Source organism: Mytilus edulis, chromosome 7 (genome assembly GCF_963676685.1).
Source record: "Mytilus edulis chromosome 7, xbMytEdul2.2, whole genome shotgun sequence".
Classification (NCBI taxonomy): domain Eukaryota; kingdom Metazoa; phylum Mollusca; class Bivalvia; order Mytilida; family Mytilidae; genus Mytilus; species Mytilus edulis.
This window is the reverse complement of record NC_092350.1, coordinates 53,664,005-53,684,237: the sequence shown is the minus strand read 5'-3', so window position 1 is coordinate 53,684,237 and position 20,233 is coordinate 53,664,005. Positions and strand designations below refer to the sequence as shown.

At 31.5% G+C, this 20,233-nt stretch overlaps 1 protein-coding gene across 3 annotated transcripts in view; it reads left to right on the top strand.

Annotated features, from left to right (window-relative positions):
* LOC139481781 (uncharacterized) overlaps positions 1-5,722 on the top strand; it is a 72,487-nt gene extending 66,765 nt beyond the window's left edge. For 2 of the 3 annotated variants that reach the window (XM_071265282.1, XM_071265281.1), the window contains exon 6: positions 319-1,452. In XM_071265282.1, the coding sequence (XP_071121383.1) occupies positions 319-1,328 (1,010 nt within the window). In that variant the 3' untranslated portion in view covers positions 1,329-1,452. Of the gene's footprint in view, positions 1-318; positions 1,453-4,632 lie in introns of those variants that run through there. The other variant, XR_011654683.1, reaches the window with a different exon arrangement.
* Positions 5,723-20,233: the final 14,511 nt, after the last annotated feature.

The window sequence follows — 20,233 nt, the reverse complement described above, 5'->3', positions numbered from 1 at the left end:
TTAATATTTACTCAAACTATAAAGTAATACAATAACATCCAAACAATTTTTAAAAGACTGCAACACAAATAACTCTTAAATACTTTTTATTACATTCAAAAACATGGTTTGGTACACATGCCTTAGAAACTCAATAGCTACATTTCCAACGAATTAAAATGTTTTTGTCACGATGTAATCAAAAAGCAATTGACAGACAAAAACATGGCATCAAAATAGGAAATTCTATATGCAGTTGGATAATTTATTAAATGGCAAACGTTAATGCATTTGAATATGACACTTTGAAATGTAACAAACTCTGTTTTCTACTTATAGGTTATGAAGATGGCCTATTAAAGTTACATTTGCCGGATGAACTGACGACAATTAACTTAAAAGCTTTTGAACGTAAAATAATAAATGTGTCTCATGCACGTGACGTTCACATGACTTCTTCGACACATGTCTCAGTCTTTAGCACTTATAAACTAAAAACAGACACGAATCGTACAGCAACGAATGTTTTCAGTGTTTTCCCATCAGAACTATTTAATGATTGTCTATATGTAACGATTTTGAATTGCACCAACAACGTTTGTGGTTACCTTGTAACCGAAAATGGCATCGGTCGTGTCAATATGTATAATATCGAAGAGACAATCGTTCGTTCATTCAATACATCAGATGTAGATCAAAATAGAACGACTGCCAGTTTTGAAATCAGTGGTTTATCAGACGGCATCTATTTTGTGCAATCAGAAAATAGTTCTGCACACCTTATATTTTATTATTTGAATTTGAGCCATGGTAGATATTACCAGACAGTCAGAATAGACAATATGAATTGCGATATGTTTGCATCTTCGGAAACATCTACTTTTAACCAGGAAACTAGCGTTCCGACAAACACCTTAGTGGAACAAACTTCTGTGCTAAATGACATTGTATCTTCAACACATCCTATAAAACACTTTTCTGGTGCTTATATTGAGAACGTTACCGTTTCTTATTCCACGGTTATACAGTCACAAAATAATACACTGATTAACCAATCTGCTCAATCTGTGCCAAAACTTGGATTACTGTTTTATTTAACGTCAAACACTTCAACTCAAAACGAGACTACTGCAGTAGAACCAATTAACAACCGTTTGATATTCCCATTTATGTACGAGGAGATACCGGCCGATGATAGTGTTTTAAGCACATATTTGATAGCTGTGATAGTCTCCTTATGCACAGCAATATTTGCAGTCATTGCTGTTATATCAACTTTTTTGTTGCTAGAAATTTTACGAAGGCGACGACAGATACGCAACACTAAAATTCGGCCGTTTGTAACATGAGTGTAATATTGCAGTAACGTGTCAACAAAATCTTCTTCCCTAAGCTCGCCAACTACATCAAGTGACAACTTGCATGCAAGAATAACTGTATGTTTCATTAATATTAAATTATTTGTTCGACTTATTAATTTTGTCAATAACAACAGTGATCCGATGTTTCCTATCCCTTTTCCATCATCATTTATAACTTACCCTTCCGGAGCACCTGAGATCACCCCTAGTTTTTGGTGGGGTTCGTGTTGTTTATTCTTTAGTTTTCTATGTTGTGTCATGTGTTCTATTGTTTTTCTGTCTGTCTTTTTCATTTTTAGCCATGGCGTTGTCAGTTTGACTGTCCCTTTAGTATCTTTCGTCCCTCTTTTATAGGTATTTTTGCATGTTATTCCTTATTATGGTTTAGAAGTACACATTTCCTTATAGAAAATAATTTAAAATTAGATATAAAACTACATTATTTATGACAATTGTTATTGAATGTAAAAATAAATGACACAGTAAAACCTTATATCATAAGAACATTTAAATTTTAGAGTCTGATGAATAAAGAAACAAAAAATGATTTTTGCCTAAGAAAGTTAATAAAACCACGACACTGAAATGCAATATCGTTGTTTAGAAGTTAGCCTCAAGTATATGCGAGGTTGTAGTGAGACTTTGCTATTTTAACTGTAATATGACGTAGAATTAATTTGATTTCTGGACAGTGGTTGGGATATATAATCTACATAGAATGTGATACAATAGTTGATGGCAGAATAAGTTTCCAAATATATGCAAACAAATTATTTTCTTCCACGGATCTGCAAATAGATATATTTTTCATAGATACTATCATTGCTTATTTTTTTGCGCAAAACGCGTAACGTCTACAAAAGACTCATCAGTGACGCTCGAATCTAAGAGTAAAAAAGGCCAAATAAAGTACGAAGTTGATGAGTATTGAGGACAATAACATCCTTATGGTTTTGCAAAATACAGCTTAGGTAATCTTCCCCTGAGGTACACAAGCCTTTGTATTTCAAATATTCAAAGTTTTGTTAACAGTTATTTATTATTATGACTATATCAATGATGTTTTAATCCTATGTAATGTCATCAGGAATAGTCTCCTTTTTCGTTTGTGACATCACAATAGGAAAAACTAAAGCATTGGGACGTTATAACTGTTTGACCAATGAATAACTGAGTTTAAGCGAAACACACTTTGATAACATAAACATAATCAACACGTTAGGAAAATGATAAATCGACTAAGAAATAGAGAAACAAGAATATATCTTTACACTCGGAGTGGTATTTTTTGTTTAATTCAGTATGTTTCATACGAAAGTTCTTCTTTTGAGAAATATTGCTTTTTGATTGCGATGATGAATATTCAAAATGCACCTGAAATGCCTGATTCCAATCGGTATCATCTAGAAAACTGAACACATATATCGGTAGATGTTTCATTGTTAAATTTTTTTAAAAGAAATACCGATTTGTATTCGACCTTGGTTATGTTACATTTCATTTATATTCATTTGGGATAAATCCTTTAGATAAGGATAACTAAAGAACACAGAATATTTTTAGGGAATTTATTAATGTATACACTCAATTATAAACGTATCATAGCGTACTTGGAATTTTATTTAATTTTATCACAAGTTAAACATCAATTAATTTCTTCCAAAAGATCTTTTCTACCATAAAATACACTTTATACATTTTTGTAGATATTAATACCCGCAGTAATGTATATCTTTGTTAAATTCTTTAATCGATCAATTATACACAAAAGTCATACAAATGTTAACAAATAACAATGACTTTTCCTACCTAACTTCGTTGGTTCTCTGAAGGCTTCATTCACCTATAAAAACTGACAATCATGAAAAATACATTTTTCACAAGTGGTGTTCGATACAAATAAATCAATTAATTACTTAGCACCATTCTAATCACGCGTTATGAACTTTCGTTGTTCCGTTTCAGAACTGCAATTGTAGTATGTGTGAACAAAAATGTTTGTATAACATGTATAACATATTGCTTAAATCAATGCGTTTTTTGATGAACGATTTAAAAGTCTTTCTTATCCAGTTGTCCAAGCCTCCTTGTTATTACATGGTGCCTTATACGGTGCAGGAAATGCTTACCCGTCCAGAGCACCTGATTTCTCTCACGGTTTTTAGTGGAGTTTGTGTTGTTTCTTAATTATTATTTATAACTGTTGATGTAAATGTCCTTTGGTTTTGTGAGTCTTTGTTTACTCCTGGGTTTTGATTGTTATTGTCTTATTGCATAACATGTATGATTAACTTTTATATTCGAAAATAATGAGAACATGTCATCAATATAATCAATATCGAATGCGATATCTTTTGGACACAATTTTACGTCAATTCATCATATGGTTTACCCTAAGGCACTCTTTAACATCAAAAAGGTTTTACAGCAAGATTTTTGCCATATAAATGGTTTCTGCAAAATTGCATTTGTCTTCATTACATCTATACTGTCATTGAATTGCGTAGGTTTAATGGAAATGATGTGTCTTGATAAATTGGTTCAAAACACGAAAATCAAGGTTTTGTAGATATGCTAGGAAATGTAAATGTCAAACGTGCTATACATCACACAGATCTTGAATATTTAACACTATGGTTAAGATAGTCTTTATAATTAGACAACAATCAAAACCAAGGAGTAAACAAAGACTAAAAAAACCCAAAAGACATTTACATCAACAGTTAAAAATAATAAATAAGTGAAATCAGATGCTCCGGAAGGGTAAGCATTTCCTGCACCGTATACGGCACCCGTCGTGATATTTCTTTGTTCAGTTCGGTAATGATGGAAGGTTATATCAAATGTATACCAGAATTATAATTTAATACGCCAGACGCTCGTTTCGTCTACACTGTAAGTGTGTAGGTGGAATACACATGGGAATACCATAGTCGTTACTTGTTACCAAAAGACAAGTATATGTCAAGGCATGAAAGGGACAGTCACGTGATGGGTATCGTTCAATTTATTGTCCACATTTGGAAGGATATATCAGATTGATATAGTTGACGATGCTAAAGTTGCAATCAAATCATTAGTCGAAGAACAACATACTAGCCGTAAAAGATAAAAGCAACCTACACAATAAAAACAAAAACAAAATACTGCATTTAGATCTTAACATCATGCTCAAAGAATTAAACTAAAACTTGTAATTTTTTCATATATTTCTTTGTAGTAAATCTATCACTGTTAAAACATATTTTTCCATCTAATCAAGTATACATCAATAGTTTTTCTTACATTTCAGTACGTTGTTGTTTTGTAAAGGTAATAAGTGTGACTGAAAGCGATATTGTATGAGCAGTACTGAATTAACTGAAGTGGATAAGTCTGAAAGTTGTATGATTACTTTATAAAATTGAGAATTGAAATTAGAAAAATGTAAAAGAGACACCAACCAGACCATAGAGCAGAACACAGAAAAAGACCAACAATTGATCACCAACGCAGCAAAAAATTGCTCACCGGAAGCGGGTTTCAGGGAGCCCCTAAATTCAACATGAATAAATCTTGTATTCATCATTATTTTAAGAGCTGTTCGTATCAAAATGACAGTTTCAGTTTGAAATAGATGTTCATATACTAGGCAATACACAACCAGCAAAATCCGTTGTTGAATCTAGTTACTCAATAAGGTTTGCTGTTCCTGTTACAATAGAGCCAGCTGCCGTGTTATGAATTGAATATAAAAATTCATAGTTAATTGGCATTCAAAAAAAAAAAATCAACAGGCTCTTAGTGTAATCAGATAAAAAGGGTACGTTCGGCTTATAATTATAACACATAGATATAATCAAGTAGGTTACAAATACACATAGTTATGATATGTTACTAAAGACATATTGAGACCATTTTTGCATTCGAAACCTCAAGTCTAATATTATTCCTATGATACAAACCTAAAATTTTTCAAAAATAACCTTTCCAATAATCCAGATTTAATTGGACGAAAAGATTTTCAGATCGATTTCGTTCATATAAGAAATATTCGATTTATTCATTTTAAATTCCGTTAATATAGACGTAGTGTATGCGATGAATGTTACAAATTGATATATATTCATGTTCATTATGTTACACTTATTCGATAACTGTATCTTTTACTATACATTCTGTCTTAAACGATCAAATGTGATCGCACAAAGGCTTCACTGCTAATACAATTAGAACATCAAAGGTTGTAAATGATATATTGACGAAGTGTATGTATTCGTGGTAACTTTTGTTAACACTTATAAGTTTTCCAACGGTAAAGTTGTGTCGCATAATATAGCATATTAATCCATTGTAATACAAATTCATAATATCTAATAAAATTTGTAGATTTAGCTAACAAAGTCCTTATATTTGTATAAAGTAACAATCGTTTATAGTGGAAAAGTGTTTTAACGTTAAAAAAGCTACAAATAAAAATTGCTTGCTAGTCCCTCTCTGTGATTGATATTAAATAACTCTGGTTAATTTCCCAATCAATCTATCATGAAAGGGAGATAATTAATTTGTCTTTCATTTATAGTCCTATTCAAAAATGATGAACGGTTCTTTATATTGGTATGTAATCATTATAAACATTACAAATTTATGAAATTATATTCGTACATCAATGTTTTTGATACACCAATAACAAAAACGGAAATATATTGAATTGATACATTTTGTAAGTATTCACATTATATCCGAAACCTATTCTTATTTACAAAATAATGAACCTGTTAAAGGGAGACAATACTGGCATATCTTTTTCGAATCGGCACTCTTGTATACAAATGGCACATCATTATTATTAATTAACTGTGCATTCGTGCTCCACCTTCAATGAAGATTCTAAATTATAAATAAAACCAAAAGTTGTTAATCTATAGGATGTGAAGACTAATGAAAGCTAACGCACTGTAAATAATATTTCTTTTTTTACGCAATATTTTAATAAAGTAGTAAAAGATTATTTGCTTCTCAAAGTGTAAGACGCAATAAAAATAGTATGTTTGCTTACCCAAATACAGATTTAATTAAGTCCTGAACATTTCGACATTTGTTAGTTTATTTTTAAAAATACCGGTTTGTAACAAATCATATGTGCAAGTTAAGATCCGACTTAATACCGATATCCCAATATCGTCAGGTAAATTTGCTATATAACATTCAGAAAATAAGAACGAACATTTATATAGTTATCAAAGGTACCAGGATTATAATTTAGTACGCCAGACGCGCGTTTCGTCTACATAAGACTCATCAGTGACGCTCATATTAAAATATTTATAAAGCCAAACAATTACAAAGTTGAAGAGCATTGAGGATCCAAAATTCCAAAACGTTGTGCCAAATACGGCTAACGAAATCTATGCCTGGAATAAGATTGTTTATAATTGTTCCGGACCAGACAAGTATTTTGGACTATATGAGAATATATTTGGTTGATAATTTACGGGCCGGACCATTTGAGTTTTTATACCATATTGGTTTTTATCCAATTAATTATAACTTATTTCGCAGGAACACAAAGCTCGTTCTGTAAACCAAAATCGAAACGAACGATTAAACGTTAACAATTATAGGTCAAAGTCCAGTCATCAAGACGGTGTCTTGGCTCACACCAAACAGCAAGCTATAAATGGCAAATGTAAATCAATTCAGACAGGAAAAACGACGATCTGATCTTTATCAATGGTGTAGCTATCAATTCAAAATTTCACCCACAATTTTCAATGAACATCCCTGTTTTCAAGTCAGGTAAAATGTATTTGACCGTTGTAATTCATTAGTTTTGCTTGTTGATAACGTTTAATTTCACCAAGTGTTTATGGACTCCCCCTTTATCATGTTTATAATTCACCCTTGACATCCGTATTTTTGTGATTTGTTTTCATATTTCAGTCATGTAAATCGGGAGAAAATAATTAAATAAACTTAGATTATAAAATTCACATCATTTATCTCTTTAACATTGACAACAACGCACGATTTTCTGAATTATCTTCTGTAGACAAAACGCGCGTCTGGCGTACGTAATTATAATCATGGTACCTTTGATAACTATTAACAATCTACAACATATATCCTAATCTAATAAATCGATTATATCATATAATTAAACGATTTTATATTTTGAGATTAAAATCAAATAAAAACAGAGCCATATGCTAATACGTTGTCAAAGGTTGACGAACTATTTGCATTTGTGCCAGTTTTTATATCTGTAATGACGTTTTCAGTGTCTCTTTGGTATCTGATGTCGGAATATTCCCTTTGTATTCATCAAGAAGTGTTAGAATCCAAAACATTTCACTTACAGTGTGTAACATGAGATTTTCAAAACCTTTTTACAAAACAAAACAAACAATGCAGTTATATTCCAGCTACAATAAAATTGAGAATGGAAATGGGGAGTGTGTCAAAGAGACAACAACCCGACCAAATAAAAAACAACGGCAGAGGGTCACCAACAGGTCTTCAATGTAGCGAGAAATTCCCGCACCCGGAGGCGTCCTTCAGCTGGCCCCTAAACAAATATATACTAGTCCATTGATAATGAACGCCATACTAATTTCCAAATTGTACACAAGAAACTAAAATTAAAATAATACAAGACTAACAAAGGCCAGAGGCTCCTGACTTGGGACAGGCGCAAAAATGCGGCGGGGTTAAACATGTTTGTGAGATCTCAACCCTCCCCCTATACCTCTAACCAATGTAGTAAAGTAAACGCATAACAATACGCACATTAAAATTCAGTTCAAGAGAAATCCGAGTCTGATGTCAGAAGATGTAACCAAAGAAAATAAACAAAATGACAAAAATACATAAATAACAACAGGCTACTAGCAGTTACCTGACATGCCAGCTCCAGACTTCAATTAAACTGACTGAAAGATTATGATTTCATCATATGAACATCAGGCACAATCCTTCCCGTTAGGGGTTTAGTATCATACCATCATAACATATATGAGAAGAACATAACCCGTGTCATGCCAACAACTGTTTTTAAAAAAAATAATGTGTTTAGTTCCGATGCAAAGACCTTATCAGTGACTCAATATTAACGCCAAAATATGCAATCTTTAATGACTTGACAACAGTATCGTAATTATATCCCTTCTTAATAAGTCTATTCAAAGGTTTTGTAAGTTTCTGAGGTGAATACTGACACCTTTGTGCTTTATAAAGAATATTACCATAAAAAATTGGATGTGAAATACCTGAACGTATTAGAAGTCTGCATGTTGAGCTATATTTACGAATGATGTCTTTATACCGATGATAAAATTTAGTAAATGTTTTGACTAGTTTGTGATATCGAAAACCCTGGTGTAATAATTTTTCAGTAATACATAAATTTCTCTCGTTAAAATCTAAAACATTGTTACATACACGAGCGAATCGTACAAGTTGAGATATATAAACACCGTAAGATGGTGACAAGGGAACGTCACCATCTAAAAACGGATAATTAACGATAGGAAATGAAAAATCATCCCTTTTATCATAAATTTTAGTATTCAGCTTTCCATTAGTGATATAGATATCAAGATCGAGAAAAGGGCAGTGGTCATTGTTAGTATTAGCTTTATTTAAAGTAAGTTCAACAGGATAAATTTCATTAATATACATACTGAAGTCGTCATTATTGAGAGCCAAAATATCATCCAAATATCTAAAAGTATTATTAAATTTGTTTATCAGATGTTGTTTCGATGGGTCTTTGCTTATTTTTGTCATAAATTGTAACTCATAACAATACAAAAACAGGTCCGCAATAAGTGGTGCACAGTTAGTCCCCATTGGAATTCCGATAATCTGACGATATACGGAATCCCCAAAGCGAACAAAAATGTTATCTAGTAAAAATTCAAGGGCATATATAGTATCAAAGCATGTCCAATTAACATAGTTTTTTTGTTTATTGCCACTAAAAAATGACCTACAAGAGTTTGAACATATATATTCACATTCTGATTTTTTGAATGCCCATTTAATTAGGTGTGTGATTTTTTCTTAATGAGAATGTGAGGCAATGTGGTATACAGGGTAGAAAAATCAAAACTTTGAACAGATTCAAAATCACCAATATAAGCATGCAATTTATCAAGTACTTCCAACGAGTTCTTGACACTCCAGAAGTAATTAATTCCAATATTTTCGAAGGCCTTATTTGAACAATTTATTATCAGGTTTTTAATTGTACCAAGTGTGCTGGTAAGAAGAATAGACAATTTAGTAGTTGAACAATGGCTTGAAGACGAAATAAATCTATATTTGTAAGGGGTTTTGTGTAGCTTCGGAAGCCAATACATAGTTGGGACTTTCATTGTATTTGGCTCTGCTTGTAAAGCGGTGGCTAAAAGTTTATGTTTGTTACAGATTTCGTTTTCTGAAAATGGAGTCAGTTGGAATGTTGGTGAATTGGTGATTTCCTTTTTCAGAACCTCAATGTAAAATTTACGTCAAACAATAATAATATTATTAGCAGCTTTATCTGCCTGGACAAAAACAAATTCCTTGGCTAGTTCTTTTAGTTTATGTTTGATACGAGAAATAGGTTTATTGTGGTTATTGTTTATAGTAAAATGTTCTTTAAAATGTTGAATACGTATATCAACTATCTTCATTACTGAATTAAAAAAAGAGTCCAAAGATTTTTTAGCAGCTTTTTCCCGTTTTATCCATTTCATACAGTAAGTATGGAGTGAGTCGTTGATGATATTACGACACTCATTCCAATTAATAATTGACGGGGGACGATATTTAGGTCCTTTACTGAGGAATGATTTTAACTCTCGTTCTTGAACAATGTTAAGATACAAACATATCTTAATGTAGTACTAATATTTTGACTTAAACAAAGACATACTCTTGGATGTACTATCAATGTAATTGATGGTCGCACTTCTGTTCATCTAGATTGTAGCGGTACAATTATTCTTTTGATTGGACAGTAGTTATCCTAAGTGCATTTTAGATTCTAAGGGAAAGTGACGTTAAATTTTTGGAAATCATTATAAATTAAGGAATGTATCTCCCTCATGCAAAGCTCTGATTCCTTTCACGGATTTGGCTATACCTTTTGGACCTTTGGGATTATAGCTCTTCATCTTTTATGTAAGCTTTTGATTTCAAATGTTTTGGCTACGAGCATCACTGAAGATACATGTATTGTCGAAATGCGCATCTGGTACAGGACAATTGGTACCGTTAATGTTCTTAATGTAGGGTTTACTGAATACATATATAAAGAACCGTAGTGGAACGGCAAAATATTCATTCTTACCGTATGATAATGATTTTTATCCACGGCAAAAAGTAGTGTAAAATAAGAAATTATAATAATTAGTACAGTCTTAAAAATACAGTGTATATTTAGTTATAAGTTGCGCAATTGTTCCACAAACATTCAATGTATGGTTATAATATAAAAAAAAGAGGCGAAAGATACAAATGGCACATTCAAACTTATAGATAAAAAAATAACTGACAATGCCATGGCTACAAAAGAAGAAGACCATTAAAGAAGGTAAAGATCAAGAGAAAGTTCCTGAAAAAATATGGTATTGAATAAAAATGGGACTTTAGATTAATAAAAGTGGTCATGTTCTATTCAATTCATGATAAAATAACTTCAAAAATATTTTGCTGTTTTTATTTATTAACAGAAATTATCACCAAAGATTTAAATTCTCGTATAATTCAACTTTTCGGAAGTTATTGATTTCTGCATGTAAAACTGTACCTTATAGATGTATAATATCCATATTAATTGTATTTTATTTCTTTGATAGTTTTGCTATATTTCCATAACTTGGATTACAAATACATGGTAACTTAAGTTCTTGTCCAATAATGCTTTATTTTTTCCAAATTCAATTGCAAATCGTGCTACACCAGATCGCAATATCAAATAAACGAAGATGTAGCCCTGACTAACTACATGTAATCGGCTAGTTTGGAACATATTCCTTTTGATAACAAGTGAGTTTAATATACATACTCGGCGTCAGATGCTTGGATTTTTATATAAACCTATGCAGTAAAGCTCTTTCAAAGTAACATATTTATAACTGATTTGTTAGATATATCTAACAAGTGGTTGGTTTTAAAAAAAAAAAAAAAACTACTCTCATATCAATTAATTTTCATGTATTTCAAATTTCTGAATAATTTAACATTGACAACTGTAAAAAGTATACCTTATTAATCTGTTCTTTCATATCATAAAGCACAGGTCTAATCTTTCTTTCTTTATTTCTTTTGAAAAACTGATGTCCAGTTGTTGTCGTTTGTTGATGTGGTTTCTCGTTTCACGTTTTTTTTATATAGACTTGGATCGTTGGTATTCGTGTTTGAATAGTTTAACCGTAGTAATATTGGGTCCTTCATATCTAGTTGTTCGGTATGAGACAAGGCTCCGTGTTTAAAACCGTTCTTTAACCTATAATAGTTTACTTTTACAAATTATAACTTGGATTGAAAGTTGTCTCATCAGCACTAATACCACATCTTCTTATATCTATTTAAACATGTTGAAGATGCGTGATAGAACTTTATAGTAATTGTCTTTGATAAATAAGATTGAGACAGAATCAATAGGAATATTCTATAACTGTTTAGAATACAGGGACTTATAATGGAAAACATATGTTGATCTCGTCCCTTGTGTACGACCGTAGGAGAAAAATGGTAAAAGCGCACTTTTGTCTATGATCTTATAAAATTATCGACTTCCAAGACATGGATAAATATTTTGTTTTGCTGTATTGTTTTGCATAGTTTATTTTTTAGAGTAATAAAAAACATTAAATTAAAAAATTATCTAGACGGAACAAATAGATATTTTTTGATTGTTTTGTTATTAAAATTGATTTGAACAAATTATTCTTATGCAACAATAGAACTTTTTGTATTTAAACTACATTTGTATATGTTGTTTTTTTAAATGTAGTTTGGTCATATTTCGGAATTTTGATTTTTTAAAGAATTTTCGGTATTCTAATTAGAACTAAATCTGCAATCTAATAGTCGCTTTGTTTCTGTACTCGTATAGGGTTTTAAATCTGATGATTTGTCGACTGATTCGTATTCCATTTTGTGGCGTTTTGTTTTAAAGAGGGACGAAAGATACCAAAGGGACAGTCAAACTCATAAATCTAAAACAAAGTGACAACGCCATGGCTAAAAATTAAAAAGACAAACAAACAACAGAACACATGACACAGTATAGAAAACCAAAGAATAAACAACACGAACCCCACCAAAAAACTAGGGGTGATCTCTGGTGCTCCGGAAGGGTAAGCAGATCCTGCTCCACATGTGGCACCCGTCGTGTTGCTTATGTGATAACAAATTCGGTAAATAGTCTAATTCGGTAGGTCACATTCATGAAAGGGAAGGTGATTGTAGTTACGACGTAAGGAACATATCCGATATCATTTGTCAAACGGTTATTCCATAACGGTCAACCAACTCCTGATGGCGTCCGTAACATTTACGAAGTGATGATTTTAACTTCACCTTTTGGAACTCTTTGTTTTCAAGCTTCCTTGTAAGCAGCAACCCTCTATCAAGAAAATCATGATAGGAAATGCAAGCACGGGAATATCGTATCAATTGGGAGAAATATACCCCGTATGCATGTGCTGCTGGAATGTTGCTACTTAGAAATTTAGAAATGGAAAGTTCACAATTGGAAAGCTGAAATCATCTCTTTTGTCGTAAAGTTTTGTTTTCAGCTGACCCTCATTGTCAATTTCTAAATGTAAGTCAAGATATGAGGCCGACTTAACTATACAATGTATCTGTAGTATCCTTTATCTCTAACTCGATGGAATAGATGCGTTCCACATAGTCACCAAATTTTGAATTATTTAGTAAAAAAACATCATCTATATAGCGGAAAGTAGAGTTAAAGGATATTGCTAACTTCTTATCCTTCTTCCTAAGAAGTTCCTGCATGAAGTCAGCCTCATAATAATAAAGAAACAAGTCGGCACGTAGAGGGGCATAGTTTGTTTCAATTGGAATGCCGACAGTCTGTTGAAAAACACGTCCTCCGAACTTAACAAATATGTTGTCAATCAAGAAATCAAGCATCTTGATAATATCAGTTTCAGAGATTTTTTTGTTTAAATCAGAGTGATCCTTTACAGAGTAGGATTTATCCCTCCCTAAGACAAGATACTTGTATCTACGTAGGCCATTCTTTTTTATGAAGCAAAGCAATACCAACTTTTTCAATTTGTCTTTTAGTTTGGAATGTGGAATACTTGTGTAAAGAGTAGAACAGTCAAATGTTTTAATACTGTTACATTAAAACATTGTTGTGACGTCATTCTATTGTTATACCCGTTCTTTATTTCAGTGATTAGACTATCATTTACCTGCGAGAAACCATTATGTTACCTTTCACTGTCCAATATTTTTAAGAATAGCCCTCCTCTTTCTTAAAAATATTGGACAGCTGAAGGTAGCATAACTGATTCTTACAGGTAAATGATAGCCCAATCACTGAAAAAAAGATCGGGTACAACAATAGAATGACGCCAATTGTTTTCATCATGTGAATAGAAAAAATACAACCAAATATCAAATGACAATTACAAGAAAACATTTTATTAAAGTCATCTTCAAAAACAATAATTTTGTCACTCGTCGAAACAGTTTCCTGAAAACAAAAATCACTTTCAAATTGATTTTAACACAGTGACTTCCAAAAGATTTATTCTCGTCCGTCTTTGGTTATCAATATTGACCTCTGTTGTTGCTTTTATTCTTCCTAACATCATTTTCATCTACAATTAAAATGGAAAAAAAACCCAATAAAGTAATGTTTCTAGCGTTTGATAGATCATACCGCAATACAGGGACCATAACTAACACAAAACTCATCCTGTGTTAAAATGCAAATCTATAACTTGCTTCTTAAACTAGGGGACTACAATAGTTTTTATAATTTTCCGGTTTCGACGTTGATTTACAAGTTGTCGTTTTTGGAGTTTTTGTTTTATTGCTTGAATATGACTATTATAATGCAACATATCATTTCGCTAATTAACCACGATGAATATGGGAATGTTACCGCATCTTATATGTTAAACAAATCAACCGTGTGTTCGATTTGCACTTTGTTCGTAGTAACCGTTGTATGTTATAAAAGAAAATAAAAAGGTTTTTTTTGCAAAAGAAATTGGCAGACAATATAATGTTCAGTAAAAAAACAAAATAAAACACAAGGGACACCAATACACAAATTAACGCGGAAAAAGAGGTAACACGACCTTCCAGGATATTAATAGATAAAAAAGGGAGGGGTTAACCTGGTGATACCGTTTGGGTAAACAAAAACATTTTTTTGAAAATTCCGATGAAAAACAAAATAATTTCAAATGATTGCACGTTGTTTTCCCTTAATTTGATCATAATAATTATATATTTGAATCAAAATCGACTGCGGTGCACTTAATATGGTCCAACGTGTGCCGTCACGTTATGCCGTCATATGTGCTTTTCTTTTTTATCTCTCATTCAAGTAGAAAGAAATGAAACCCGATTAGAAAAAAAGAAGCTAATAGGAGTAAGGACTACAATTTGAAAATAAATTATATATAAAACTTGCCATTATTAGCTGCTGAAACTATATCCTCTTTTTAATCCACACTAAAATCGAATATATCTGAATACACATTTAATTTTAATCCAAAGTTTTAAACAGCACAATCACTAAAAAACGACACCATTATATTCGTTTTATTAGCATTAGGAATAAACTTTCCACTTGTATCCATTTTGCAACACAAAAAGCATGTATAAAAGGTATTCACTGAACATATTATGAGTAGTCCTTTCGCACTCACAAATCATGATGCGCATACCTTGAGTCTTAATCTACATGTAGCTCTACATGTTGACAATGTTTACCTTCAGCTGTACTTTCTTTTTTCTCTTGTTTAAGTTGAGCTACTGTTTATAGGGGCCAACATGTAGGATACATTTTAATGTAAAGAAAGCTTATTCACAAACAATTTTCACTTTTGATGAAAATAAAACTTTTTTATTTGATTGCATTTGTTCACCTTTTTGACTTGTTAAACAATGTTTTAAGTAAGATATAAGCCTCTAACAGTCCATTCTGTAAAATATTGAACAGGTCTTCGGCCTGCGGCCTCAGACCTGTCCAATATTTTACAGAATGGACTGTTATCGGCTTATATCCTTTACAGATGAAAGAGAGTTAGATTGTATGTACTCTAAAAGATCTTTGGAATTTTTACGTATCCAGTAAAGGATATAAGCCGATAAGAGTCCATTCTGTAAAATATTGGACAGGTCTGAGGCCGCAGGCCGAAGACCTGTTCAATATTTTACAGAATGGACTGTTAGAGGCTTATATCTTACTTAAAACATTGTTTAACAAGTCAAAAAGGTGAACAAATGCAATCAAATAAAAAAGTTTTATTTTCATCAAAAGTGAAAATTGTTTGTGAATAAGCTTTCTTTACATTAAAATGTATCCTACATGTTGGCCCCTATAAACAGTAGCTCAACTTAAACAAGAGAAAAAAGAAAGTACAGCTGAAGGTAAACATTGTCAACATGTAGAGCTACATGTAGATTAAGACTCAAGGTATGCGCATCATGATTTGTGAGTGCGAAAGGACTACTCATAATATGTTCAGTGAATACCTTTTATACATGCTTTTTGTGTTGCAAAATGGATACAAGTGGAAAGTTTATTCCTAATGCTAATAAAACGAATATAATGGTGTCGTTTTTTAGTGATTGTGCTGTTTAAAACTTTGGATTAAAATTAAATGTGTATTCAGATATATTCGATTTTAGTGTGGATTAAAAAGAGGATATAGTTTCAGCAGCTAATAATGGCAAGTTTTATATATAATTTATTTTCAAATTGTAGTCCTTACTCCTATTAGCTTCTTTTTTTCTAATCGGGTTTCATTTCTTTCTACTTGAATGAGAGATAAAAAAGAAAAGCACATATGACGGCATAACGTGACGGCACACGTTGGACCATATTAAGTGCACCGCAGTCGATTTTGATTCAAATATATAATTATTATGATCAAATTAAGGGAAAACAACGTGCAATCATTTGAAATTATTTTGTTTTTCATCGGAATTTTCAAAAAAATGTTTTTGTTTACCCAAACGGTATCACCAGGTTAACCCCTCCCTTTTTTATCTATTAATATCCTGGAAGGTCGTGTTACCTCTTTTTCCGCGTTAATTTGTGTATTGGTGTCCCTTGTGTTTTATTTTGTTTTTTTACTGAACATTATATTGTCTGCCAATTTCTTTTGCAAAAAAAACCTTTTTATTTTCTTTTATAACATACAACGGTTACTACGAACAAAGTGCAAATCGAACACACGGTTGATTTGTTTAACATATAAGATGCGGTAACATTCCCATATTCATCGTGGTTAATTAGCGAAATGATATGTTGCATTATAATAGTCATATTCAAGCAATAAAACAAAAACTCCAAAAACGACAACTTGTAAATCAACGTCGAAACCGGAAAATTATAAAAACTATTGTAGTCCCCTAGTTTAAGAAGCAAGTTATAGATTTGCATTTTAACACAGGATGAGTTTTGTGTTAGTTATGGTCCCTGTATTGCGGTATGATCTATCAAACGCTAGAAACATTACTTTATTGGGGTTTTTTTCCATTTTAATTGTAGATGAAAATGATGTTAGGAAGAATAAAAGCAACAACAGAGGTCAATATTGATAACCAAAGACGGACGAGAATAAATCTTTTGGAAGTCACTGTGTTAAAATCAATTTGAAAGTGATTTTTGTTTTCAGGAAACTGTTTCGACGAGTGACAAAATTATTGTTTTTGAAGATGACTTTAATAAAATGTTTTCTTGTAATTGTCATTTGATATTTGGTTGTATTTTTTCTATTCACATGATGAAAACAATTGGCGTCATTCTATTGTTGTACCCGATCTTTTTTTCAGTGATTGGGCTATCATTTACCTGTAAGAATCAGTTATGCTACCTTCAGCTGTCCAATATTTTTAAGAAAGAGGAGGGCTATTCTTAAAAATATTGGACAGTGAAAGGTAACATAATGGTTTCTCGCAGGTAAATGATAGTCTAATCACTGAAATAAAGAACGGGTATAACAATAGAATGACGTCACAACAATGTTTTAACATCTGATACACGCCACCTCTAGAATAGGCAGTTTCACAATAACTTTGAAGCCCGTCTTTGATTGCTGATAAAATAGATGTTAATAATTTAGAAAGAGGTTTCGTGGAGCACTTAAGTATGAAGTCGTAGCTATGATGGTTGATGGATGCCTAGCAGTGGAAAAGTGTGAACAAAACCTGATTGAAAATAATAAAAAAACAAATGGATCAAAATGAAGGTTCCATACAAAGAAAACGGTTATCAAAGGAAAGAAAAACACGTGATCGGCTTTGAAAAATATCAAAGCCAATTTATCAAAAGATAAAGTTGACAACATGAAATTATCATTGAAATGAATTCGTGACCTTTTGTTCTACATTGATTGCTATTCTTCATAGAAGTACGAGAACAATCATATTATAAATTGTATGTCTTCTAAATACATGAAATATTACAAGGTATCACTAGTATTATTAAACAACAAGAGAACACATATGAAAAAGAGTTAAAAACAATTGTATAAAAACATCACACGTTCAAAAAATAGAACAACATTAAAAAGAGCTATAGTTATTGTATATAATACATGTCTGTTGTGTACGTTTTTATGCTAAACTGCTCATATATATATAATAAATGCAACAAAAAATGTCCAATTCATGGATATAAAGGTAACAATAGTATATCGCTGTCCATAGTCACAAATTTATTGAGAGAAAACAAATCCTGGTAACAAATTAAAACTGAGAGACACATAGACTATAAGAGGAAAACAACAAAACAACAGAAAACTGAAGTGCAACAGAAACATACGAAAATGGAATATACATAGAAACGAAATATTAGATAACAACTGCCGTGTTTCAGACTTGGTGCAGTAAGTAAAACAACCAAAGCCAGCATGAGACAGACACATACAAAATGTTGCAGGGTAAAACTTGGTTAAAAAGATTTTCGATAATACAATTTTTACAAAACAAACGCAAAAGAAAGAGCATATCACGTTAAACATTATTTCATACATTTAAGTTACGTGATTAAAAAAAAAACCAAGTACGTGTAAAAATATTGGCTGCACTATGTTACCGATGTTAAAATCTAGTAATATATTTAACAAGATACAAATATAAGCAACAAACAATAAATGAAGGACTTGCATGGACTCAAAACGGAGTGGGAGCGGATGCGTCGCCAAGTTAACAATCTCCTGCTTTCGTCTGCAAGTCTTAATCCCACTCAATTAAATGTCACAATCGGGAAAAGCCCACAATCTCTGTTTAGTTGCTGACTAGACGATAATAATTTAGAAAATATCAGACATCATTTATAAAATATCAAATAAAAAAGAAACACTGATGAAAAAAATATGTAAACAATCTAATTATGTTCGTTGATTACAATATTTATATCTTGAATGTCAAAATGATGTGTAGCTCTGAGTGGCTGTTCTTTGCGCTGAAACCAGTTTATTTTTGAGAACATGTAAAATTTCTTTACCTTTTGCACAATCTTAGACATATTTTATATTTTAAATAACTGACCAATTAAGGCTAAAGACCTGGGATGTGAGGAACACTATTACAACTATATTAGAAGTCATTTTTCGTTTTAGAAATATATTGACGTTTGTTTATATTTTCTCATGAAAATGATGCAGAAGTATTTATGAAATTGGACAAATTGGCTATACCAATCATTAGATAATGAAATTACATTTAATTTTTATAAAGTCTGTCATCTACATGGTTAATTAACAGCTGTTTTAAAAATTGTTTGCAGAAATTTGAACGAAAACTTTTTTTCTGTCAAAGTTTGAAAAAAAAATATAATAATTGAGTAGGTGAGTTGGTGAATTATTTTATACCATTTATTGTCATTCAGGCTTAGCATCCATATTACCATGTTATTTCAGATTAACTTTCTCAAATGTTTCTTTTATTCATTTAAGGAGTCTTTATTATTTTCGATGAGAAAATTTGACAAAGCCACGCAATAATATATGAATACTATTTCTCCGACCGTGTAGCAGGAATTCTAAAGCTGTCACTTTTAATATATCATAAACATCAAGCGCAACGGTGAATTTATAACAGATCCTGCATAAACCCTGCCTTTTCAAAGCATATTCGGTAAATATAAGAAACATTAAAAAAAAGAGGAAGATGTTGGGGTTACAAGGCCTACCATTATCAAGTCAAGTAATTGTCACTATATCAGTTATCAAGGTGATCAAATGATTTTGTTTTTTATTCCTATACTTGTTTCCAACCTAAGAATTATCTTTTATGTTGAAGTCTTCTCAAAAACCATAGTCACATTCATTGTGATTACAGACGTATTTGGTGAAAAAATATATATAAATAAAAAAGAACATAACTATATACATTGAGTGAATATGTTTTTCATTGACTAGAGCGACTTCAGGATAAATATTTAGGGCAATATAAACATATATCCAAATTAGATCTCTATAGAAATAAAAACAACAACAGATGCAACTGTTCCTCAAAAATGTTCTTTCCCCAGAACAGAGTGTGAAACGAAAGGCAAATCAAAGGTAGTAATTTCATTCTGATTTATTTTAACAAACGATACATCCCTAAATAGCACTACAGAATGTCACATTTCATGAATAACTAAGCTAAGGTAATCTTGTACTTGTTTTACCTATTTACTTTTTTTTTAGTTT